Source organism: Mercurialis annua, linkage group LG5 (assembly GCF_937616625.2).
Source record: "Mercurialis annua linkage group LG5, ddMerAnnu1.2, whole genome shotgun sequence".
Taxonomy (NCBI): Eukaryota; Viridiplantae; Streptophyta; class Magnoliopsida; order Malpighiales; family Euphorbiaceae; genus Mercurialis; species Mercurialis annua.
In genome coordinates, this window is record NC_065574.1 from 48,991,082 (window position 1) to 49,015,099 (window position 24,018).

The 24,018-nt window shown below is 30.2% G+C and overlaps 1 protein-coding gene and 2 long non-coding RNA genes across 6 annotated transcripts; all 3 read right to left on the minus strand.

Moving 5' to 3' along the window:
- Nucleotides 1–826: 826 nt before the first annotated feature.
- On the minus strand, nucleotides 827–21,966 carry LOC126682390 (UPF0481 protein At3g47200-like). Its single transcript, XM_050378050.2, has 2 exons — nucleotides 21,327–21,966; nucleotides 827–1,752 (listed from the first exon to the last, which is right to left on the minus strand). Exons 1-2 carry the CDS (start codon nucleotides 21,897–21,899, stop codon nucleotides 1,009–1,011), a joined length of 1,317 nt encoding a protein of 438 aa, XP_050234007.1. The 5' UTR covers nucleotides 21,900–21,966; the 3' UTR covers nucleotides 827–1,008.
- LOC126682392 (uncharacterized) lies at nucleotides 3,729–14,624 on the minus strand. 3 transcript variants are annotated; one of them, XR_008790864.1, is made up of 4 exons: nucleotides 13,811–14,624; nucleotides 6,210–11,713; nucleotides 4,824–4,909; nucleotides 3,729–4,112 (listed from the first exon to the last, which is right to left on the minus strand). It is a non-coding gene; the product is annotated as an uncharacterized LOC126682392 (long non-coding RNA). The 3 variants fall into 3 exon arrangements; XR_007641445.2 differs by lacking the exon at nucleotides 4,824–4,909 and adding an exon at nucleotides 12,425–12,510; XR_007641444.2 differs by lacking the exon at nucleotides 4,824–4,909.
- On the minus strand, nucleotides 18,540–19,958 carry LOC126682394 (uncharacterized). Of its 2 annotated transcripts, none has more exons than XR_008790865.1 (3): nucleotides 19,749–19,958; nucleotides 19,457–19,527; nucleotides 18,540–18,736 (listed from the first exon to the last, which is right to left on the minus strand). It is a non-coding gene; the product is annotated as an uncharacterized LOC126682394 (long non-coding RNA). The 2 variants fall into 2 exon arrangements; XR_007641447.1 differs by lacking the exon at nucleotides 18,540–18,736 and adding an exon at nucleotides 19,021–19,301.
- Nucleotides 21,967–24,018: the final 2,052 nt, after the last annotated feature.

Here is a 24,018-nt window from a genome sequence, read left to right on the forward strand (position 1 = left end):
AATTAATATATGCGAGACATGGAGAATATTTTAAACAAATTTCCAAATGCAAAAGACGTTAATTTAATTTTTCAGGGTACAATTGAAACACAAAAATGCAAAACAGGGTAAAATTGACAAATTTTCAACGTCAGGGTATGATTGAAAAGGAGCTAAAAGGTCGGGGTTTTTTTTTAAGACATTAGGCCATTTTAAAACGATTGTAAAGGTTTGAAATTTCACCATTTTGTCAAAAATAGGCCCCTATTTTTATAAATATTTTTAGATGATAGATGTAATGAAAAAAATTAATGTTGTGAAAATAGTATATAAAATTGGATTATTTTTCAACTAATTGGAGATTCAATAAGTATGCCTCGTAATAAAACTAATTCCTTTTCTAACATTTATCATAAAAATAATAAATTATCATTTAAATAGATAAATTTAAGTTCATTCTCTTATAATGTGCTCTCAGTCTAATACCATAGGCTCTTCAATGACATAAACCAGTTTTTTCTAGGCAAGCCAATTCTACCTAAAGGGTAAAAGTCATTAGGCGAAGGTCTATTTATCATAGAAATAATACATTATTATTTAAATATATGAATTCAACATTTTGTAGACTTCAATTTAAACTTTTAAATATTCTCACAAAATAAAAACACAACGAAATCACTCTTTCAGTGAAAGTATCAAAGATTTTTTTTACCTAAGAAACTAACTAACCAACGAGATGTAAGTCAAATGGTATAAGCGCTGGGCAACAAATGCCAAGGTCGTGGGTTCAAATCCTCCCACAAGCGCCTCCCCTCCCCAATATTAAAAAAAAAAGAAAAAGAAAAAAAAAAGAAACTAACCAAAACAAAAGAACACTTGCATATACAATCTTTTATGCTTATTCAAACCAAAACATGTTTTCTCTAATTTTGACTCAACTATGGGAGGCAGCAGTGGTTTTCTGCAATGGGCGAAAATCTGACAGAGTAATGCCGCGTGGAGGTAGAAGACCTACGAATCGTGAACTTCTTAAGGAGTGCGTGGACGAGGTTCATTAGAGTGGTAGTAAGGATAGATTGTAAATACAGTCTGAGCAAATGTGAGGAAAAACAGAATAATTGCTGCTATAAGATTGACAACTGCCCAAGGATTTCTGAAGTAGTTACGAATCAAATAGGCACGACACTTGTTCCAAGGCCTTTTGGAATACTCGTTTACCTCAAGGCAAACATCATAAAGGTTACTATCCGGGGACATAATACTATTCCTAGAGAGACTGCTGAGGAGCTGAACAACATCCTTGTCATTGTCTATATAATTTTGGATGATACCGTAGGAGCGTAAGAGCTCGACATCTCTATCGCTCCGAATCAAATTGTACATAAAGAAGATGTACTCAGTCACTTCAATTGATATGCCCGAATGAGACCATTCGAATGCCATGAGATTCAACATCGACTGTTCTGTTTGCAAATCAAATATCATGGCCGGAAGCTTTAACACTCCGGAGCGAAATGAAATGCTCCTTATGCTTCGTTCTCTACTCTTCTTAAACCGAATTCCTGAATCGCTCAGATCTGTTGCAGATAGGTCGATTTCGGTATTTTCGTACCTCGTTCTTAACCGTCCAGTTATATTTGTTCTCTTTATTCCGAACTCAAAAATTTGTATCTTCCTATAAATATCTAGTACATGCAAGCATTTACCAAGTGGTACGGACGTAAATTCCGGAAAGCAAAATTTGAGTATGAGCTTGTTGATAAGTTCTCCATCCTTCATGATATAAGAAAAACAAAATGAATTCGCATTCTATTGACTACTGTGTAATATTCTTCCTAATAATTACAATTTTTCATTTTTATTTAATTTAACAAAAGTTGATTTTGATAATTAGAAAAGAATATCGATTTCATTTTATTAATCATGAAACTAGAATTATTTAATCATTATACAAGGTGCATTAGAAGTCAAATAAAACGTCAAAAATATGAATATTGTTTGACTATTTTATATACTAGCTTTAGTCCCGTGCGTTGCACGATTTTTTTAATTATTAATGTATTAAAATATTATAATTAGTAGAGCTTTGTTTATATTTTTTATTTGGATACTCCCTTTTTTTTATCAAAATTTGGATAATTTTTTGATTATTTATAAGCTAACAGATATTGTATACATTTGTTTAATTTTAATAGGTCGTTATGTTTTATTTTGACAAATTAATGTTCATTTTAATTATTTTGAAAGATATATGAAATATTATTTAAATTAAAAGTTTCAAGTTTTATATTAATAATTTTAATGCCGCATTTATAAAGATTAAATTTTTGTAACTCATAACCAATACAGAAGTCAAATCTTATTAATATTTATTAACCAATCAAGCAGAATTGTTTTTATCAAAAAAACTACAATCCATTTTAACTTAATTCCCATCTTGACATTTAATTAATATAATATAATTGATCATATTAGTAAAATCAAATAAGGTAGTATGACAATTCAAAATATATACTATTAAAATTAGAAAGTGCCAATTAATTGCAAAACTGATTTATTCTATTTAACATATCATTTGTATTAGTTAGATTGTTATTTTTTATCAAAATAAAAACATTCATTTTGTAGCAAATTTTTCTTTCCAATTCTATCACTCAATCAATATTGTTTAATTATATTAGCAAAATTAGATAAAATAATATTAGTAATTGATTTATTGTAATTAAGAAAAAAATATTGTTAACGAATTTGATTAACAATCAATTAATGGATTAAATTTGCAAATCACAACATGTAAGCTAAAAAATTTTATTCAAATTTAAACATAAAAAGGTAATCAAATTAGTACTATCTTTACCATACCAATTAAAAATAAATACTATTGACTTACTGTAATTAAAAAAACGTTGTTATCAAATTTAATTAACAATCAGTTAATATAAGCTAAACAAAAGTTATTCAAATTTAAAACTAAAAAGGTAACCAAATTACTTTTTTTACCATACCAATTAAAAATAAATATTATTATAAATTAAAAAAATTGTTACCAAATTTGATAGCAATGAATTAATGAATTAAATTTGCATATCTTTACATATAAGCTAAAAGAAATATTATTCGGATTTAAAGCTGCAAAGATAACCAAATAAAAAATTTAAAAAACAAATTACATATTATCATGTCAATCAAAAAATAATATAAAAATTTAAAATAAATGAATATGAGTGTGGTTATGATTATAACTGTGAAAGTTAATGAGTGTAATTTTCTTTAATTTTGTTAATTGGTTGATGCCTTTTGTAATTTTTTTCTACTTTTAAATTTTAATCATATTTCCTTTAACATATATACAAAAAACATTATTGTGTAATATAATTGGTTAATTTAATATAATAATATGATAATATTTATTATTAATTTTGTAACTAAACTATTTAGTATTAATTAGAGAAACTATTAAAGAGCTTTAAATTATTATTTATTACCAAATTTAAAATATTTATTTTGTTATTAATTCTACATTTCCAATCTTACCTATTAATTAATATAATAATAATAATAATATTAATAAAACAAAAAAATAAATAAAATAATGTTAGTAATGTCACGACCCGAAATCGAGGGCCGAGACCGGCGCTAGGGAACGGGAGTGGTTGCTCCGGAACCCGTAGCAAGCCTAAAAAAACGAGTAAATTTTTTTCGCAATCAAACACAAAGTTATGCACAAAACGTTTTCGGGAAAAACATCGTAAAACAATATTTCATATGCGTCGAAAACGTTCTTTGAAAACCGATACATAATCGATATGAACCAAGGTCTTACTCTGCGATAACATAACTCAGCATTGCCTTGTTCCGAACCAAACAATTTTATACCAATTTCATTCATAGACAATTGGTGAAATATCAAACGGGTAAAAACATAGTTTTATAAATCGTATATATATATTTTATAAAATCAGAGTTAACAGCTGGATCTCGTTCGGTACAAACAATCAAATCTAGACTGACATCTACTGACTACTGCAGCGCTACGATTTGAAGCGTACTTCAATACATACTTTATATGTTGTAGACTTCCGGAACAAGAATGGAAGTCCATCTCTTCAAATACTATCACCTGAAATAAAACACTGTTGGGGGGTCAGACAACGCTGAGTGAGTTTACACGTTACTAATGGTGTTATATAAAATAACATCGCATTTAAAAATAAAACATATATAAAAGAACATAATATATATCAAGTATTAGATCCGATCGAAACCTTAATCTTAAACTAATACTATTTCCTATAAATATCCTACTCATACTATATCCGTTCATATTATGTCGAATCATTTTAATCCAAATGGTACGGTCCCGAGATAGTTCAACCGAGTTACTCGTTACCACGTGACATAGTCCCGAGATAGTTCAACCGAGTTACATCATGTCACCGCTTAATCCCAAGGTGTGAGTCCCGAGATAGTTCAACCGAGTTACTCACTAGATACGGGTCCCGAGATAGTTCGACCGAGTTACCTCGTATCTACCAAACATAATCCTCCTCATTCCAAAACATAATCATCATATAATGAGCTCATACCAAACATTTTTAGATACCAACATCTATTAACGCTAATTCTATGACTGACCGGACACTGGTGATCACACAGCCTATTGACGCCCAATAGGTAGCTCGTTTCCTCGGATCAATATACTAGTTTTATTTTATAAGAAATAAACATTCAATAGGAAATAATAATCATTATGAATAATAATGCTTTATGCGATGCATTAATACTAATGATAATAAAATAAATAGCTTTTATTAATAACACACAAAAGTAAATTGTAAACTCACCACTTGCTATCCATAATCTTTGAGAATTAACAAAGCGGTATAGCGTTCGTCACGTTCTGAGTCCCCTTAGTAATCTCTCGCCGGGTCTACGAAAATTTGATAATTGCACTAATTAATAAAAATCTAACTAGAATTACTTATCCAAAAATTGGGTTTCTAGCCAACTTTGGCTATCGAAACCGCTTATTTAAAATAGCCCGTACTCAAACTAAATTGGACATTTCCATAGTCCGCAACATCGTCTACGAAATTTATTTAGACTCAAACTTCATTCGACGTCTTTAAAGTTTCCAAAATTTAGCTCAAAGTTAGCTCCTTAATCTTCCCTTTTTAATTCGTATTTTTCGACCAACTTTGAGCTATTAAAACTTTTACTTAGAGTGGTCCAAACTCTAAATAGAAATGACGTTCCTAAAGTTTGGAATGTAGTCTACAATACTCATTTAGACATTGGTTTGAAAATAGCGCTCGGAAGTGTCGGAAACTAGTTCAGAAGTTGCTACCCCGGACTGGTTTTATGGACTGCAGAATTTAGCCTTATGGGCTGCTGTATTTGCAGCCAATTCTGCTGTTATTCTGCCACTGTTATGACAGCATCTATTCCGCACTTTCATTCTCTATATTATCACAAACAAAACGACACCAAAACCGACTCAATCCGATATTCTGTTAGCTCATAATCTTATTTCAAAGTTTGCTCCTTAAACATGTTTTAACTCATTTTTATTTAACTCATAATTTGCACTTAACTATAAATGCGTCTAACTAATTTTTAATCCAACTTTTCCGAAGCCGATATCCTTTTTAACCTTGATAATTATCATTTAAACAATTCCGACTATACAATTTATTTTATTTGCCTTTTTCCTTAAATTTAATATTTTTCAAAGTGACTAACTAGTCAACTTTGACCTAATAAACGACGTACTTAAAAACTTCCAAACACCAAACAAATTATGCGTTCCTATAGTCAATCACCCCGACTACAACTTCCGTTGAGGACCGAATAAATTTTGACGTACGTATGAGCGGCTGGGGGCTGCCAAAACAGCCCCCCTAGCTGACCTGCTGCTGGGCAGAATCTGCCCAGCAGAGTTGCAGCAGCCCTGCTCTGGTGAGCAGGCCTGTTCTGATCACCGGAGCAGGGTGGTTCCGCTCACCGGAGCAGAACCATCACCTCCACGTCATAGTCCGACATACCGACTTCACATCCGACTATTTTTCCGACAATAAAACTGACTTTAAAACACCTAAATCGCAGCTCAAACTTCACTCCTTAACAACATCAAAAACAGTTTATATATACATCAAATTTTAACAAAACTCAATCCAAACTTCAGCAACAATTACCAAAACCTCCATAATTTATAGAATTCCAGAAATTACCTTGAGTTTTATCAATTATGCCCTTGGCCGAAGTGAACTCCTCCAAAATTCACCATCAAAACTCTAAGTCAAAGCTCCAAAACCATAGCTTAACACCTTAATCTCCCTTAACTTGTGATTGTTTTGCCTCCAAAATTATAGACTTTGGTTGAGAATTGGTGAGTTGTGTAGAGGGAAAGTAGGGTTCGGCCATTTATAAAGAAAAATGGGGTTTTTGGTTTTCTTTGGCTATTAAGTAAAATGAAGAAGATGATGATTCAAGTGTCCTTACATAGGGGGTCATTTAGTGGGCAAAAGTGCCACTTTAACTCATCAAACTTCCCTTGCAATATAGTCCAATTCCTTAACTAATGTCGCGTCCAATTTTAAAACGGTTTCGTAAATTTATAAAAGCTTGACGATAATTTATTATTAACATTTCACGGATCTTGGCGTGAAAGTTATTAGCTCGGCTTTCCAATTTACTTACTTAGCATTTTTCTTTCTTTCCGAATAGCGAAATTCCGCTTACAAAATTATTTTCGTCCAAACTGTGCAAAATTTGATCTTTGCTCCACAAATTTATTTTACGAACTTTATCGTAAAATTTATTAATTCGGGACTTACCATTTATTTTATTTTATTTTTTTGACCTTTCTTTAGTCCCGCTAAAATCCAATTTATCAATTAATAATCTCCACTTAAATTATTATTTTACAATAAGTTTTAATTGACCCGCTTCGATCTAAATTCTTATTTCTCGAACATTATTCTGATGTCATTGATTAAATTATCGCACTTATGCCTCGTGGCATCTTACTTGGTATTTTTAAAAGTACGGGGTATTACATTCTTCCCCCCTTATAAAAATTCGTCCTCGAATTTTCATAATTATAGTAATACTCTTATCCATCAAGTATTACACTTCTTAACAGTTCTTATTCCTCCTTGTTAAGACTTAAATTCTTGCTTCTTATACTTTACCTTTTTAAGCATAATACACTTTCACATTTACAATCATTGTTGTCTTGAAACTTTTCACATTGTCAATTCCTTGGTGATTTTCCACTTACTTGCTGTTGGCAAAGTTTTTTTGAATTTTCCATTACTCAAATTACTTATCCAAAGTAATTGCTTCACCTGTAGTTTTACTAACCTTGACTTTATGTCCATTATTTTATCAATACTTTCCTTCTTCTGATACTTAACTTTACTCTAGTTGGTTGTAGATTAAAAAGGTATTATGTCCTTGTTATGTATTGTTAACTTTGCTTCGTTAACTTGTTAACATCATGATCTTGTATCATGAGTCGAGTTTCTCTCAAAATTGTTCCATATATATGTCTATGTCTTTATCGAAGTGGTCATCCTTAAACCATGCCAATCTCTTCGTAGTGTCTGCCCCCTTCTACGTTATTCGTACACGTTCTCCTAAACGCGTAAAGTTTAACTTAATATTTCTTAATCATACTTCATGGTTTTCTCATGAAGTTGAGTGCACTCTTGGAATTATTTGATTTGTTTCGGGTCCATCTTCCATGGTATATCTCATTTGTCGATCCTTTAATTCCATTTCTATTTATCGGACTGGTATCACTTTTTCCTTCCTTAAGACTGTATTTCATACTTCCAAGTTGCGGGTTAGTTTAGTAGTCTATTTTTGTTAATAGCTACCAGTGTTCTCTTTACCTTAGTGTCTTATTGTTTTCATTAGATATTCTTCATCTAATGACACTTTTCTGTATTTGATCTTATTCTTCGCGCTGTTATATTGCTATATTGTTCGTTAAAACTACTACGCTGAAGTTTCCCAAGTAACTTTTCTTCGAGTCCTTATAAAGTCCCATAATTTTCGTATGCATCAAGTTTAATTAATTAAACTTGATTATCCTTTTGGTTCTCATGCTTGATAGATACTTTACTTCTTTTTTTCGATATACCTCCTTCATAAAAGTCATTCTACGTTGGGTTATAGATTCATAGATGACCTATATTTGGAATTGTAGAAGTAACATCTTTAGACTTCTATTATCATTCTTCATTTCTTCCTTGTAGTTTCTTTATAATCCAACTTTTTACACATACTTTTACTCACAATTTATCCTTATCGTAACGCATTACTCCACTTCGTACATCGTAGTTCCATTCATCAGTACTACCTTTCTCATAACTTTCGCAACTTATAACATATACTTTTGTTTATTTCCTTAATCATTTACTTCTTTGTCGCTGTCTGTCATTCCATTTTACATTGTTGCACCTCCAGTGACAATCTTAAACGTGATTTTCCTTGGATCACCTCAATACCCAATGCATTAATATTCGCTAATACTTATGTGATGCATCCAACACTGACCTTTATTATGTCATTAAGACTAATCCTAATCTTCCACTATCGCATTCCTTTAAAACTTCTTGATTTCTCGTGCAAAATCCATGTCAAATCTTATATTTGACCTTTGTAATATTTTCCATAATTTAAGACTTCATTGATTTCTTTCCTTGTAATGGTTACGTCCTTATATAATCGTCTCGACCTGTCCAGACGCCTCTTGAGACTTCCCAGATCTTAAATTAAACATCATTGTCATTAGACAGTTTAATCTTGTTCCGTCAACTTCTCAAAAGTTGAAGCATCAATCATTAACGTTCCTCGTGTCCGTTCTTCTTATCCAAATCCTTTATGAACCCTTAACAACTTTTACCAACAATCCAAGAATAAATTTTTGTCATCCTTTGATGTACAATTTAGATACAATCGATGTACCTATTACGTTGAGGTTACACAACGTCAAACTAATTATGTCGTCTATTGGCACGATGTCTTTATACCACAACTTCATTCTCAGTGTCAGAACTCTAACTATTAATTTTCTTCTCCTTCTTTACTTCATCAGTAGGTATCTTTGGCATTTACTTTTTCTTTTGCATCCAAAGAGCGGTTTTCCCTTACCCCCATACTTAATCCATCGTAGTTTTCCTCAATTAGGGTCTTTGTGTCCTCATTGATTCCTATAGCTTTCTTTTTCTTTAAATCTTAAAGTAACTTAACTTTCCTTTATGTAATGCTTGCTTATATTAAGGTATTCCCTCTCTTTTATTAAGTTCTTATCTAAATACCTTCGTCCTTAACACGTTACATATCTCAAACATTAATTTATTCTAACTCCTTCATTGATTTCAACTTATGAACCTTTAAACTTTATATCCTTGACATGATCTTCGCCATCTCGTGTATCTTACATCCTGGTAATCATCGCTTACATTCCCGTTTAAAGATCATCGAAAACCTTTCATAGTTTTCGTACTAAGCTTCTTGCTCTATGTCATTCATATGCAGATCTTATAATCTTATACTTGTATATGTTCCTCGTACGTATACTTGTCCTTTAATATGTAGGTCAGAATGTCTTAACTGTAAAACATGCTGCCTAGTCTTACAACTTCTTAGCATACAATTTATGGAATCCATCATTTAACTTCATTAATCATGTTTTTCACACCATATATATCTTATATGTATCTTATGTTCGTAATCCTTATATACTTTAGACTTTCACAATTCATCCTTTAGATTGATCATGTATATAAACCTACTGTCAACGTTCATATGAAAACTGCCGCTTAGTTTTCAGTTCGACGATCGCAACAGTTAGCTCCTAAATAACCATTTTAGGAATGTCATACTCCGAATTTGAATCGTTCCAACGGTTCAATCAAAAGATATTTTAGTTTTACTAGACTTAACGATCTTATGATATCGCGTAAAATTCGCATCATCCATTCGTAGAGATTACCTTCTATCTCTAATGTTTAAGCTATGGATCGATTTCTATGTTCAACTATCACCTTTCATACTTCTATTGTTTTGTAGCATGATTCTCTAATCACCTCGTTTAAAAATAGGTGCATCCTAATTCATCGTTCAATCTATTTCACTTTACTACTTGTGTCACCTTGTTCTTCTAATCCCGTAATGGATTGTGGAACTTTGGCTAGCTTCGTGCCTTTTCAAAATGTAACTCCTACACGCTCTTATACACGTTCGTTGTGTCTTCGAGAGTTGCTTGTAGCTTGATAGCAAACATTTCACCTTCGTTACAGAGTTCCAGTCTAGGTATACTTACATTAAAACAAATCTCTTTAAATCATAATTCAATCATCCTTGAAATTCAAAGGAAAGGGCCCTTTTTCGAAAATCATATTTAAATCTTTTAAACATTAGCATAATTGTGCCCTAGGGTGATGACATCTCTCATCCCCAAAGAGTTGCCACAACTTACCTCTCGTCTGAGTAAAATGCATATGATGCATGTCCTATTGATGCATGTATTCATGTATGTAGTGATGCAATTCTAGTTATGTCGTGGCAGTAATGCAATTCTATCTTGGGTCTAGGCACAATTATACTTATAAAACCGTTTAAACAAATAACTTTGAACGAGTTATAAATCTTTAGTTTTGTAAGTTCTCCAGACCTTAGACTCTGTAACTTTAAGGTTCTTCCACTTCCTTGGACCCACGCCTTTCTATCAATCATCCCTTGGTGTCTTCATCGTAGAACTTCGATAGCATGTCCATATCGCACAATGCTTAATACACTAGGTTTGTCATCGAGTCGTAGAAATACTGTTTATCCAGTTCGCATGTCATAACTTACAACAATTGCAACATGATTATGTCATACTAAGATGCCAAACATATATCTAAGTATCAAACCTGAGCGCGAAAGCGGCATATCAACGCTTAAGCGAAGCATCTAAACATAAGCCGAATATCTAGGCATAAACGGAATATCTACGCATGCGTTTCTCGTCAAACAATCCTATTGAACGTCCTAACAGACTCGCATCCTAGAGAGGAGAGTTGAAAGTTTTAAAATCAGACGAAAACCGATCAAAGACATGACTCGAATCTTACGTGCTGCAGTAGTTCCTAGGTAGACTGACACACAAAGCAGTGATATCCTGGACCAACTGCTCTGATACCACCTTTGTCACGACCCGAAATCGAGGGCCGAGACCGGCGCTAGGGAACGGGAGTGGTTGCTCCGGAACCCGTAGCAAGCCTAAAAAAACGAGTAAATTTTTTTCGCAATCAAACACAAAGTTATGCACAAAACGTTTTCGGGAAAAACATCGTAAAACAATATTTCATATGCGTCGAAAACGTTCTTTGAAAACCGATACATAATCGATATGAACCAAGGTCTTACTCTGCGATAACATAACTCAGCATTGCCTTGTTCCGAACCAAACAATTTTATACCAATTTCATTTATAGACAATTGGTGAAATATCAAACGGGTAAAAACATAGTTTTATAAATCGTATATATATATTTTATAAAATCAGAGTTAACAGCTGGATCTCGTTCGGTACAAACAATCAAATCTAGACTGACATCTACTGACTACTGCAGCGCTACGATTTGAAGCGTACTTCAATACATACTTTATATGTTGTAGACTTCCGGAACAAGAATGGAAGTCCATCTCTTCAAATACTATCACCTGAAATAAAACACTGTTGGGGGGTCAGACAACGCTGAGTGAGTTTACACGTTACTAATGGTGTTATATAAAATAACATCGCATTTAAAAATAAAACATATATAAAAGAACATAATATATATCAAGTATTAGATCCGATCGAAACCTTAATCTTAAACTAATACTATTTCCTATAAATATCCTACTCATACTATATCCGTTCATATTATGTCGAATCATTTTAATCCAAATGGTACGGTCCCGAGATAGTTCAACCGAGTTACTCGTTACCACGTGACATAGTCCCGAGATAGTTCAACCGAGTTACATCATGTCACCGCTTAATCCCAAGGTGTGAGTCCCGAGATAGTTCAACCGAGTTACTCACTAGATACGGGTCCCGAGATAGTTCGACCGAGTTACCTCGTATCTACCAAACATAATCCTCCTCATTCCAAAACATAATCATCATATAATGAGCTCATACCAAACATTTTTAGATACCAACATCTATTAACGCTAATTCTATGACTGACCGGACACTGGTGATCACACAGCCTATTGACGCCCAATAGGTAGCTCGTTTCCTCGGATCAATATACTAGTTTTATTTTATAAGAAATAAACATTCAATAGGAAATAATAATCATTATGAATAATAATGCTTTATGCGATGCATTAATACTAATGATAATAAAATAAATAGCTTTTATTAATAACACACAAAAGTAAATTGTAAACTCACCACTTGCTATCCATAATCTTTGAGAATTAACAAAGCGGTATAGCGTTCGTCACGTTCTGAGTCCCCTTAGTAATCTCTCGCCGGGTCTACGAAAATTTGATAATTGCACTAATTAATAAAAATCTAACTAGAATTACTTATCCAAAAATTGGGTTTCTAGCCAACTTTGGCTATCGAAACCGCTTATTTAAAATAGCCCGTACTCAAACTAAATTGGACATTTCCATAGTCCGCAACATCGTCTACGAAATTTATTTAGACTCAAACTTCATTCGACGTCTTTAAAGTTTCCAAAATTTAGCTCAAAGTTAGCTCCTTAATCTTCCCTTTTTAATTCGTATTTTTCGACCAACTTTGAGCTATTAAAACTTTTACTTAGAGTGGTCCAAACTCTAAATAGAAATGACGTTCCTAAAGTTTGGAATGTAGTCTACAATACTCATTTAGACATTGGTTTGAAAATAGCGCTCGGAAGTGTCGGAAACTAGTTCAGAAGTTGCTACCCCGGACTGGTTTTATGGACTGCAGAATTTAGCCTTATGGGCTGCTGTATTTGCAGCCAATTCTGCTGTTATTCTGCCACTGTTATGACAGCATCTATTCCGCACTTTCATTCTCTATATTATCACAAACAAAACGACACCAAAACCGACTCAATCCGATATTCTGTTAGCTCATAATCTTATTTCAAAGTTTGCTCCTTAAACATGTTTTAACTCATTTTTATTTAACTCATAATTTGCACTTAACTATAAATGCGTCTAACTAATTTTTAATCCAACTTTTCCGAAGCCGATATCCTTTTTAACCTTGATAATTATCATTTAAACAATTCCGACTATACAATTTATTTTATTTGCCTTTTTCCTTAAATTTAATATTTTTCAAAGTGACTAACTAGTCAACTTTGACCTAATAAACGACGTACTTAAAAACTTCCAAACACCAAACAAATTATGCGTTCCTATAGTCAATCACCCCGACTACAACTTCCGTTGAGGACCGAATAAATTTTGACGTACGTATGAGCGGCTGGGGGCTGCCAAAACAGCCCCCCTAGCTGACCTGCTGCTGGGCAGAATCTGCCCAGCAGAGTTGCAGCAGCCCTGCTCTGGTGAGCAGGCCTGTTCTGATCACCGGAGCAGGGTGGTTCCGCTCACCGGAGCAGAACCATCACCTCCACGTCATAGTCCGACATACCGACTTCACATCCGACTATTTTTCCGACAATAAAACTGACTTTAAAACACCTAAATCGCAGCTCAAACTTCACTCCTTAACAACATCAAAAACAGTTTATATATACATCAAATTTTAACAAAACTCAATCCAAACTTCAGCAACAATTACCAAAACCTCCATAATTTATAGAATTCCAGAAATTACCTTGAGTTTTATCAATTATGCCCTTGGCCGAAGTGAACTCCTCCAAAATTCACCATCAAAACTCTAAGTCAAAGCTCCAAAACCATAGCTTAACACCTTAATCTCCCTTAACTTGTGATTGTTTTGCCTCCAAAATTATAGACTTTGGTTGAGAATTGGTGAGTTGTGTAGAGGGAAAGTAGGGTTCGGCCATTTATAAAGAAAAATGGGGTTTTTGGTTTTCTTTGGCTATTAAGTAAAATGAAGAAGATGATGATTCAAGTGTCCTTACATAGGGGGTCATTTAGTGGGCAAAAGTGCCACTTTAACTCATCAAACTTCCCTTGCAATATAGTCCAATTCCTTAACTAATGTCGCGTCCAATTTTAAAACGGTTTCGTAAATTTATAAAAGCTTGACGATAATTTATTATTAACATTTCACGGATCTTGGCGTGAAAGTTATTAGCTCGGCTTTCCAATTTACTTACTTAGCATTTTTCTTTCTTTCCGAATAGCGAAATTCCGCTTACAAAATTATTTTCGTCCAAACTGTGCAAAATTTGATCTTTGCTCCACAAATTTATTTTACGAACTTTATCGTAAAATTTATTAATTCGGGACTTACCATTTATTTTATTTTATTTTTTTGACCTTTCTTTAGTCCCGCTAAAATCCAATTTATCAATTAATAATCTCCACTTAAATTATTATTTTACAATAAGTTTTAATTGACCCGCTTCGATCTAAATTCTTATTTCTCGAACATTATTCTGATGTCATTGATTAAATTATCGCACTTATGCCTCGTGGCATCTTACTTGGTATTTTTAAAAGTACGGGGTATTACAAGTAATTTTACCAATTAGATTAACAAACCAAGGACTTTATTATGAATTGACCAATGCAACAATTTTAAGATAAAAATGTTACCAAATTAAATCAAAAAACTAATTAAAACTACAATTCATTAATTTACCATACTAATTAAAATTATTGTAGCAATCTTGAAGGAAAAATTATAACCAAATTTGATTAATAAAGCAACAAATACATTGAATTCATTAACTTTGCCATTTAAATTAAAAAAAATGGTGTAGGCTTATAGCTATTTAAAAAAAAAAAAATGTTTCAAAAGTTGATTAAAAAATCAATTAAGTTTTATCATATTGATTAAAAAAATATAAAAAATATAAAAATGATTGTGAGAGTATCAAGTATCAACCAAAGAAAAAGAGATTAACAACCATTCAAATCTTATAATATTAATTTTAAAAATATTAAATCAAATATGAGAATAATTGTTATAGTGTGAGATGTGAATTAAAGAAAATAAATTAGAATACAAAAAAAAATGATTATAAAACCTTATGATTTTTATTCTCTATCATGAGAATAGTCTTCTCAACACCTACATAAAATTGTTAATTAACACAAAACATTTGAACAATAGAAAACACCAACAACTAAAGAACAAACTTTATAGTAAATAAGAGAAAAATAACATATTTACCTGAGAAGTTAGTAGCTTTTGAGATTGAAGAAAAATAAAAATATGAGTATATATAATAGGGATTTATGAGCAAATCAAAAGATTTTTAACATTAATATATATTCATTAGCAATTAGCATTTATATACAAAAACCGTTACTCATTAGCAATTAGCATTTATATATAAAAACCGTTACTCATTAGCAATTAGCATTTATAGGAGTAAATGATAATCAAATCAAATCAAATGAATTATTAATCATTAACTAAAATAGTGTAATATTACCAAAAAATGATATGAGAATAAGTTACCAAAAATAAGAAGTCATGTAAGTAAGGTTTATAGAAAATATGATAAATTTTTTTATCTAATGTAATGAAAATTGAAATTTCATATCAATAAAATTATTAAAAATAGATCGGTAAAATAATTAGTGTAAGGTAAAAAAATCACAATTACTTAACTATTAGCTAGTGTAATGTTAATAAAAGGAAAAATATAAAAATAATTTTCTTTACCAAATATAAATAAATAAAATTATAACTATAAATTTTTAAGTATTAATATATTACTACTACAAATTAGTAAATTTATTAAAAAAACTTTTTGTAATTCAATTTGTCTCAGCAAATTATTTTTAGTAGGAGATAAAAAATCATAAATAAAAATATAATTAGTATTTTAATATTTTTTTTTATTGTAGTATTTTATAAATATAGATATTGAGTTTCGGCTCAATAGAGTGAGTCCTCGTTTCCAAAAAAAAAAATATAGATCAAAGAAAGGAAAATCCTTCTTGTTATATTTATTGTCAAATTTAAATTTTTACCAATAAAGAAATGGAAAAGGAAAGTCTATAAATTGTAATCAAAGCAATTAAAATAATATTTCTTTTAAGTAGATTATTGGTCAATTAATTTTGACAAATGAAAGAATTTTTAAGAAGAAAAAGGTGAGAACCAATCACATATTGCCAAGTGTCGATTTCTCAATCCATGGGAAAAAACGTCCTGCTTTATATATATATAGTAGATATATCATATTAGATTGTTATGGAGTGCCATTTGACATTCAAAAGAAAAAAATAAAAATAATTAATAATCAATTTAGTTTGTTATTGTCGCTTTTCGGATTTTGGAGTCAAATCCTGATAATAACACTATTATATCAAGTAAAAACTAAAATATAATAGAAAAATCAAGATAAATAGAAAATAAAAATAAAAAATGGTAATGACATAACAATAATTTTTAGAATCACCTTGTACCTAATTAGCCAAATACATTTATATGAATGAATAAAAGTGCTCCTGCAATAGTAAATAAAGATATTTAAAAATATATTTTAATAAAATCAAATTAAAAAGATTCTAAATAACCAGACGGATAAGAATAAGAATACTAAAAAAATATTTAAAAAGAGAGAGCAAAAGAATTCCAACCTTAATAAATAAAATATCTCAAATAATCATTGGTAGTAAAATAATTTCCATGAGCAAAACATAGAGTTTGTTTTGTGGCGGATCATATCTTCTTCTTAAGGGTTTTATAGAAGATTACTGGCAATGATAGTTATTGGCTTTTGGTGGGGGCATAAACCAATTTCAGATTAAACATTTAATCTCTTTTCAGTTTATGATAATAAATTTGATTTGAAGAGTAAATGAGAAGGTTACTTTTTTGAATTTTAAATTGTCAATTACTCCTATAATTAACCCAATCAGTGCCTTATTACTAAAAATAAAATAAAAAGTCATTAATCATTATGTTTACAGTTTCATTTTATGAATAATTTAGCAAAGCGCTAATATTAAATAGAAGGATTTAAAGATTAAAAATTACACCACTTGCACTATTGAATCTTGGAAACATTTGACCCAAAATTGTCACTGAATTAAAATTTTGGTTTCAGATTTTTTAGTGAAGTTATTTCTAAAAAAAATAAAATAAAAAATGATAAATTAATATTTCAAAATCTAATGCATTTAGTGTTATAATTTTGTTACCTTTACCATTGTAATGCTAGATGGGAAATATTAGAAGGTTGTTTAATTTATTGAATCCATATATTGAAATGTTTCTCTAAAAAATTATTTTATTTAATTTCTCAATTATACTAAAATTGGATGTATTGTCTTTGTAAAAGGAAGTTATTTACAAAGGAAAGTTATATTAGGTACATTTATAGTATAAAATTGAACTAATTAATTAGCTTTCTTAGAAAAATATAATCAAAAATTTAAGAGTAAACATGACAATTAAGGAGTCAAATACGTTTTTGTTTAGGAAAGTTATAATCATAAATGTTAAATGGTAATAAAAATATTGAAGAAAAAAGAAAAATAGAAGATTAATTAGAGAATGCCACATGTCAATCAAAGGGAGAAAATGTCCTGCTTTATATATATACTAGCGTTTGCCCGTGCGTTGCACGATTTTTATTAAAAAATACGTGTTACTAATTTTATTTTCTATTTAATTTTTATAAGAATTTTGGTTGATAAAGATACTTTCAATAATAATTAAAAAAATTTAAAATAATATATATAAATATATAATATTTGAATATTTCATACTATTTTCAATCTAAACAAAAATAATAATATGAAAGGAGATTTTTTCATGCACATGAATAAAAACAATTGAAAACTATAGCCATTAAAAAATATAGCACTTATATAATGAATAGTTCTTCATTTGCATATATTGAAAGAAATTGATTTCTTTTCTATTACCTGTCATTATTTCATAATTCCCTACCTTTTAATTTTTAAAGAACTGTATATTATAATTAATGTCATAAATTTGAAATTTTGAAGAGTTTATAATTTAATATAGATTATTAAATATGTGTTAATTTCGATGTAAATGTTCATATCTTGTATTTTATGCTATATAAACTATCTTACTGGATTTTATGAAATTTAATTAAATGGTTTTTTATTTTTAAATAATAAGATATATGTATGTGATAGTTATATATTGCTACAAACAAAAATATGATATTCTATATATCTTTAATTTTTCATACATCAAAACCAAGAAAATAAAAATAATAAATTTAATATAGTTTGATTTTTGTTTTATCATGGTTTGATTTTAAATTTCATAAAATCAAACAGAACCGTTCAGTCGTTCACACCATTAAAAATATTACTTCAAATGTAATTATCTCCAATATGATAATATAACATCCAAACAATAAAATTACAATCCAAACAAAAAAAAACAGTAAAAATATTCAACACTAAATCCCAAGACATTTTTTATATTGACTATTAATATTAAAAGTATCCTAATATATGAGGTATATCCACCTTAGTCGTCTAGATCCAATTCATGAAATTATTCTTGAAGCTAAAAACTTATATGTATGCGAGTTACCAGCAAGCGTAGGAATAGCGACGAAATCTGGACCATTATCTCAATAACATGTTAGAATGTCGGTTTTTTCAGCTGTGAAATAAAAAAAAACAACTTTTTTAAAAGAATAATTCCCGTAATTCAAATTGAAACAATGGCTAAAATATATTCTTTAATCTCAATAAAAATAAAAAATTTAAAAGTCTACTAAGTTCAGTGATAGGATTTTTAATGCAAAAATAAGAATAATTAAATAAGCAAGATTGATTATCAAATGAAGTAGTTTTATGATAATTAGAAACTTTAAATACATATGTAAACACCCATACAATACAAACTCCAAAATTAATATGAAATAAGTAAAGAACCAACGAACCTGCAGGATTTAAGAGGAAAAATGGGAAATATGTATAGCCTCTATTTATTTATCAAAATTTAGTTTCTCATACAATATGTATTAGAAGAAAAGGCTAAACATCTTAAGATATCATAATTAATGTTCATGATCATCAAATTGTGTTTATTTGTATAGTTCATGTACAATTTCATTTGTCATCACCTGTAATCAAATACAATATATATTAACAATGAATTAAAATTCTTTCGATTCATAGAGATTCCCTAGTAAAAATTTGATGATCATCAAGATATACCTCATCTGTTTCATCAAAAATTAAACTCATCACAACCTTTAGATTCAATTATACTAACAAATTTAGAGAGCAAAATAAATAACAAATTGTATGTAAAAATTCGAATTCTTTTGTAGTGAATAAAAGAAGAAATAAAAAAATATCTAAAAAATAAAAATACCTTATTTGAATATCTTATGTGTTTATTTCTTTATCTTCTTCCCTTTTTTTTTTCTCTTTTAGCCATTGCACCTACATAAAAAAATATTATCAAAATCAAGAAAATGAAAATTATTAGCAATTAGCAGAGACATTAAAAAAATGAGTTTTTAGCAAAATTATAAGGAGATTCTAAATGACCAAAGAGTTATACACAAATAAAAACGTTCGAAAAAAGTCTATAAAAAAGCAAAAGAACTCCATTCTTGATCAATAAAATTCAAGTAAACACGAGGGAAGAAAATGTCGCATACATTTTCGATAGTAATCTATAGTAATTCCCGTGAGCAAACCATGTGGCTGATTATATCTTCTCCCTGCAGTGCTAAAAGCCATATTTATAGAAAATTATCGGCAACGTTAGTTATTGGCATTTGGTGGAGGGCATAAGCCAATTTTATATCAGATCAAGCGTTTGATTTTTTTTTTTGGCCGGACGTTTGATCTTTTTTTAAATGTGAATTTGTGATAATTCATTTTATTTGGGTTGTTACTAAAAGTAATTACTATTACTTTAAATTATGCATTAATTCAGAATATTATGGAAAATTATATTAGTAACCGAAAAAGTAGAAGGTAAATGTATGAATAAATATAGAAATGTCAAATGCCAACTAAAAGGAAAAAGTACATTCTGCTTTAAATTATGATCTTTCTTTGTAAAGGAAAGGTCAATTTGATTGATAATTATGTCATTAAATGATATGTTGGCAATCAAGTTAGTAACGTTTTTTAAAAATACAATTGAAATAATTAATTATGCTTTTTAAGGAAAATTATAGTCAAAAATTTAAAGAGAAAACATGACAATTAATGTGTGTGTGTGTGTATATATATATATATATATATATATATATATATATATATATATATATATATATATGATTCTTATTTCCATAGCTACCAATTTATAATAAAGATTAACAATCAAACAATGTATAATTATTAAATTGTGAGAATAATGATTAAAAAAATCAAAGTAATATATTTTTAAGACGAATAGAAATGTGCCAAATGTCAATGTATCAAATCATAGGAAAAAATATAAAATATTCTAAAATTTCCTTAATCGTTAAATTAATTAATTTCATTTGTTAAAATTTTGAAAATCACTAAATGTTGATAAATGCTCATTATATTTCTTTGTATAGCTTAATTTTGTGTTGAAAATTATTTAACGGTAATTAGCATTTTTAATTATGTAAAATGTCCTCAAAAGAAGGTAATTTTTCATGTATAACTTAATTAGGAGTTGAAAATGTTTTGTAATTCAATTTTGTCATTAAATGTTGATTGGCAGTGTGTATAGACGTTTTTTTTTCTATAACAGTGTGTTAAAATTATCCTAAAATTTACCAAAACTAAAAAAATAGATATGGTATGTAAAAGTAAAATTAATAAAAAAAAATACAATTTCAACATTTATAGCTTTGATGGAGGTTATAAATAATTAGAATTATATAATCAATATAGTTAGAGTTAGCATTAATTAGAGATATAAAGTATATAGCATTTAAAAAAATGTAGAGTGAATATGGTAGTGCCAAGTGTCAATCAAAGGGAGAAGATGTCCTGCTTTATATATATATAGTAGATAGTAGATAGATTTCCTATAACTACTAAATTATTTAATCATTATAATCAGTAATTTTCCTCATTTTATACAATTTGAATAAAATTAGCGATTTTCCAACGTTAGGACGCAAATGGATTGGGGTTAAAAGGTGAGGGTTTTTCAGAGGATTAGCCATTCAACTAACGAAGTATAGTTGTGGATAAAAAAATATGTTAAGCTTTTAATTAATTAGGTCTACAATGTCGTTTATACATACCGGTTTCCCAGAATGAACTGCAACCAATTTGTGAAGAACCAGAAGTGGCAGTTGATTTTCAAGCATCAACATATCAACCCTAATATATGGCATAATAGAATATCTCCCCCGATCGCCGAAAATCGGATCGTCGCCAGCATAATCATTGATTAAGCTATTGGCAACTCGTAGAAATTCTAGCATAAAACATCCATCAAGAATCATCAGCTGCACAAATCTACCATCATCTTGCTCCCATTGCTCATTAATATCGTAATATGAGTCTTTTAAACATCGGATTTCTTCAGCTATAGCTCCCACAAACAACTTCAATGGCTTATTTGCCCTCTTAAGAAAATGGAGCAATGCTCTTCTCTTGTGTTCCTCCATCGGAATCAAATGCGGTTTTCCGTAGTGATAAGGACCGAATGAGACCGTTTGCGGCGTATAAACTTTCCTATTCGTGTCCGCAATGCTCGCCGGAACTTTGTAGATTGAGCTTCTTTGCCACCTCTCCGTCCCCATTTGTGCATCTGCTTCCATCTTCTCGAGCTCGTTGGACACCTCAACTTCCCATCTCTCTAATTCTGACATTGCTCTAACAATTTCTCAAACAGTTTTAAACACAAAATGACAATGCGATCGACGGAAATCGCGGAACATTTCCATAAAAAATGATGCAGATTTATATAGTAAAACACTAGCATTCTTTAGGTTTGAAGAAGAATATAATAAAGAATTAATTAATCAGAAAGGAAAGTACATATTACTATAGTTAAAGGCATTGAAAGCATGAAACATTCGATACCTTTCTTGCGAAGAAACAAAAGGCACATTATGATTTCCTTACCAAATACTATAATTGAAATGAATGGATTGTAAAAAATGTAAATTTTGTTAATATTTTTTGCAATATATATAATTTCCTCAAATGTTTATTCATCATTCCAATTTTAGTGACTTTCGAATATCTGAATTATTATCTACTTGGTGCATTGAAAGAAAAACAAAAACTCATAATTTATATGGTATTTAGAGAATGTAAGGTTTATTTCTCTTAATAAATGGTTTGCCAAACTATTTTTTTAATCCAAATCTTTACAGTTCTTATTAATTACGACTTAACTTTTTAATTTTTAATATATATATATATATATATATATATATATATATATATATATATATATATATATATATATATATATATATATTTCCAATTTGAAAGTTTTTCCAATAATTATAACTAAAAATTTAAATTTATTTTTTAAATTTAAGTTTTTGCATCTTTTAACAATTACGACCAATTTTAATTTTTTGTCTAACTTCAAAAAAGAGTTGATACAAAACGTTTGGTCGCAATTGATATAAAACGCAAAAGTTTATATTTAAAAAATGAAATTTAAAATTTTGGTCATGTTTGCAATAAAATAAATTTTAAATTGGATATAATTATTAAAATTAAAAAAATTGATTGTAATTAATAAAATACACAAAAATTTAAATTTAAAAAATATTTAGACCTTAAGCATCGGAGAGTTAATCGGACCACCACTGTCCGGTTAGCTTCTACCCTGTTTTGCAGGTTAATCATCGGATTAGAAGGCAGACTCCATTAATTGGCGCCGTCTGTGGGAAAACGCACTGAAACTTCAAACAGAAGAAGCTTTTCATGAACTCAAAACAAATTCTCATTGAAGGAATGACTTCGGATGGATCAGACCTCAAGAACAAACTAATAAGAGCGCAACACTACCCACCAGAGAAAAAACCAAAAATGCAGGAACCCAGGAAATTGCCACCAGTGACCTTTGATGAAGAGGATTTTTGCAGAATCGGCCAGACTTATAATGAGGCCCTGGTCGTAGCTATGATAATCGAACACTGAAATGTGAAGAGAATATTGATTGATGAAGGAAGCACAATTAACCTGGTGACAAGGAAAGCATACGAAAGTCTTGGAAGAATTCCTTCAGAATTGAAAAGAAACGCCATCCCAGTAACAGGATTCGGCGGATCTCCAATCAGACCCATGAGAACAGTCCTTCTAGACGTCAAGTTGGGAAGGGAGAGAAGAGACGAAGAATTACCTACACGATTCAGCATCGTGGATATTGATATGCCATATAATGCAATTATGGGGAGACCGTTCCTGCATGACTCAGCCGCTATAACGAGTGTAAAAGCCCTCACGATGAAGATACCCACGAAAAAGGAGATCGTTACAATACAAGGCAACCGAACCAGCTTGAAAGAATGTTACGACGAGGCAGTACGAGAATCCTTTGAAACAATGCCAATCGAAGAGTTCTTGAACCATGACATTGAAGAAAAAGAAAGCACCCCCAAAGGCGAGATGAAAAAACTGGAATTAGACAAGGAGAAAAAAATGAACTTGGTAGTGGACAATAAACCCAAAATATGAAGAGGAGATCGTGACTATGCTCAAAAGGAATGTTGGAACATTCGCCTCTAAAGCCTCAGAAATCGTTTGAATAGACTCACACATTATAACTCACGAGTTGAATGTGGACAAAGGGGCGAATCCTGTAAGACAAAAGAAGAGAAAATCCTCTGAAGAAAAGCAAAAGATAATAGTCGACGAATTCGAGAAAATCAAAAAAGTTTGATTCATTAGAGAGGTACATTACCCCGAATGGGTAGCTAACGTGGTGATAGTGAAGAAAGCGAATGGAAAAAACAGGATGTGCGTAAA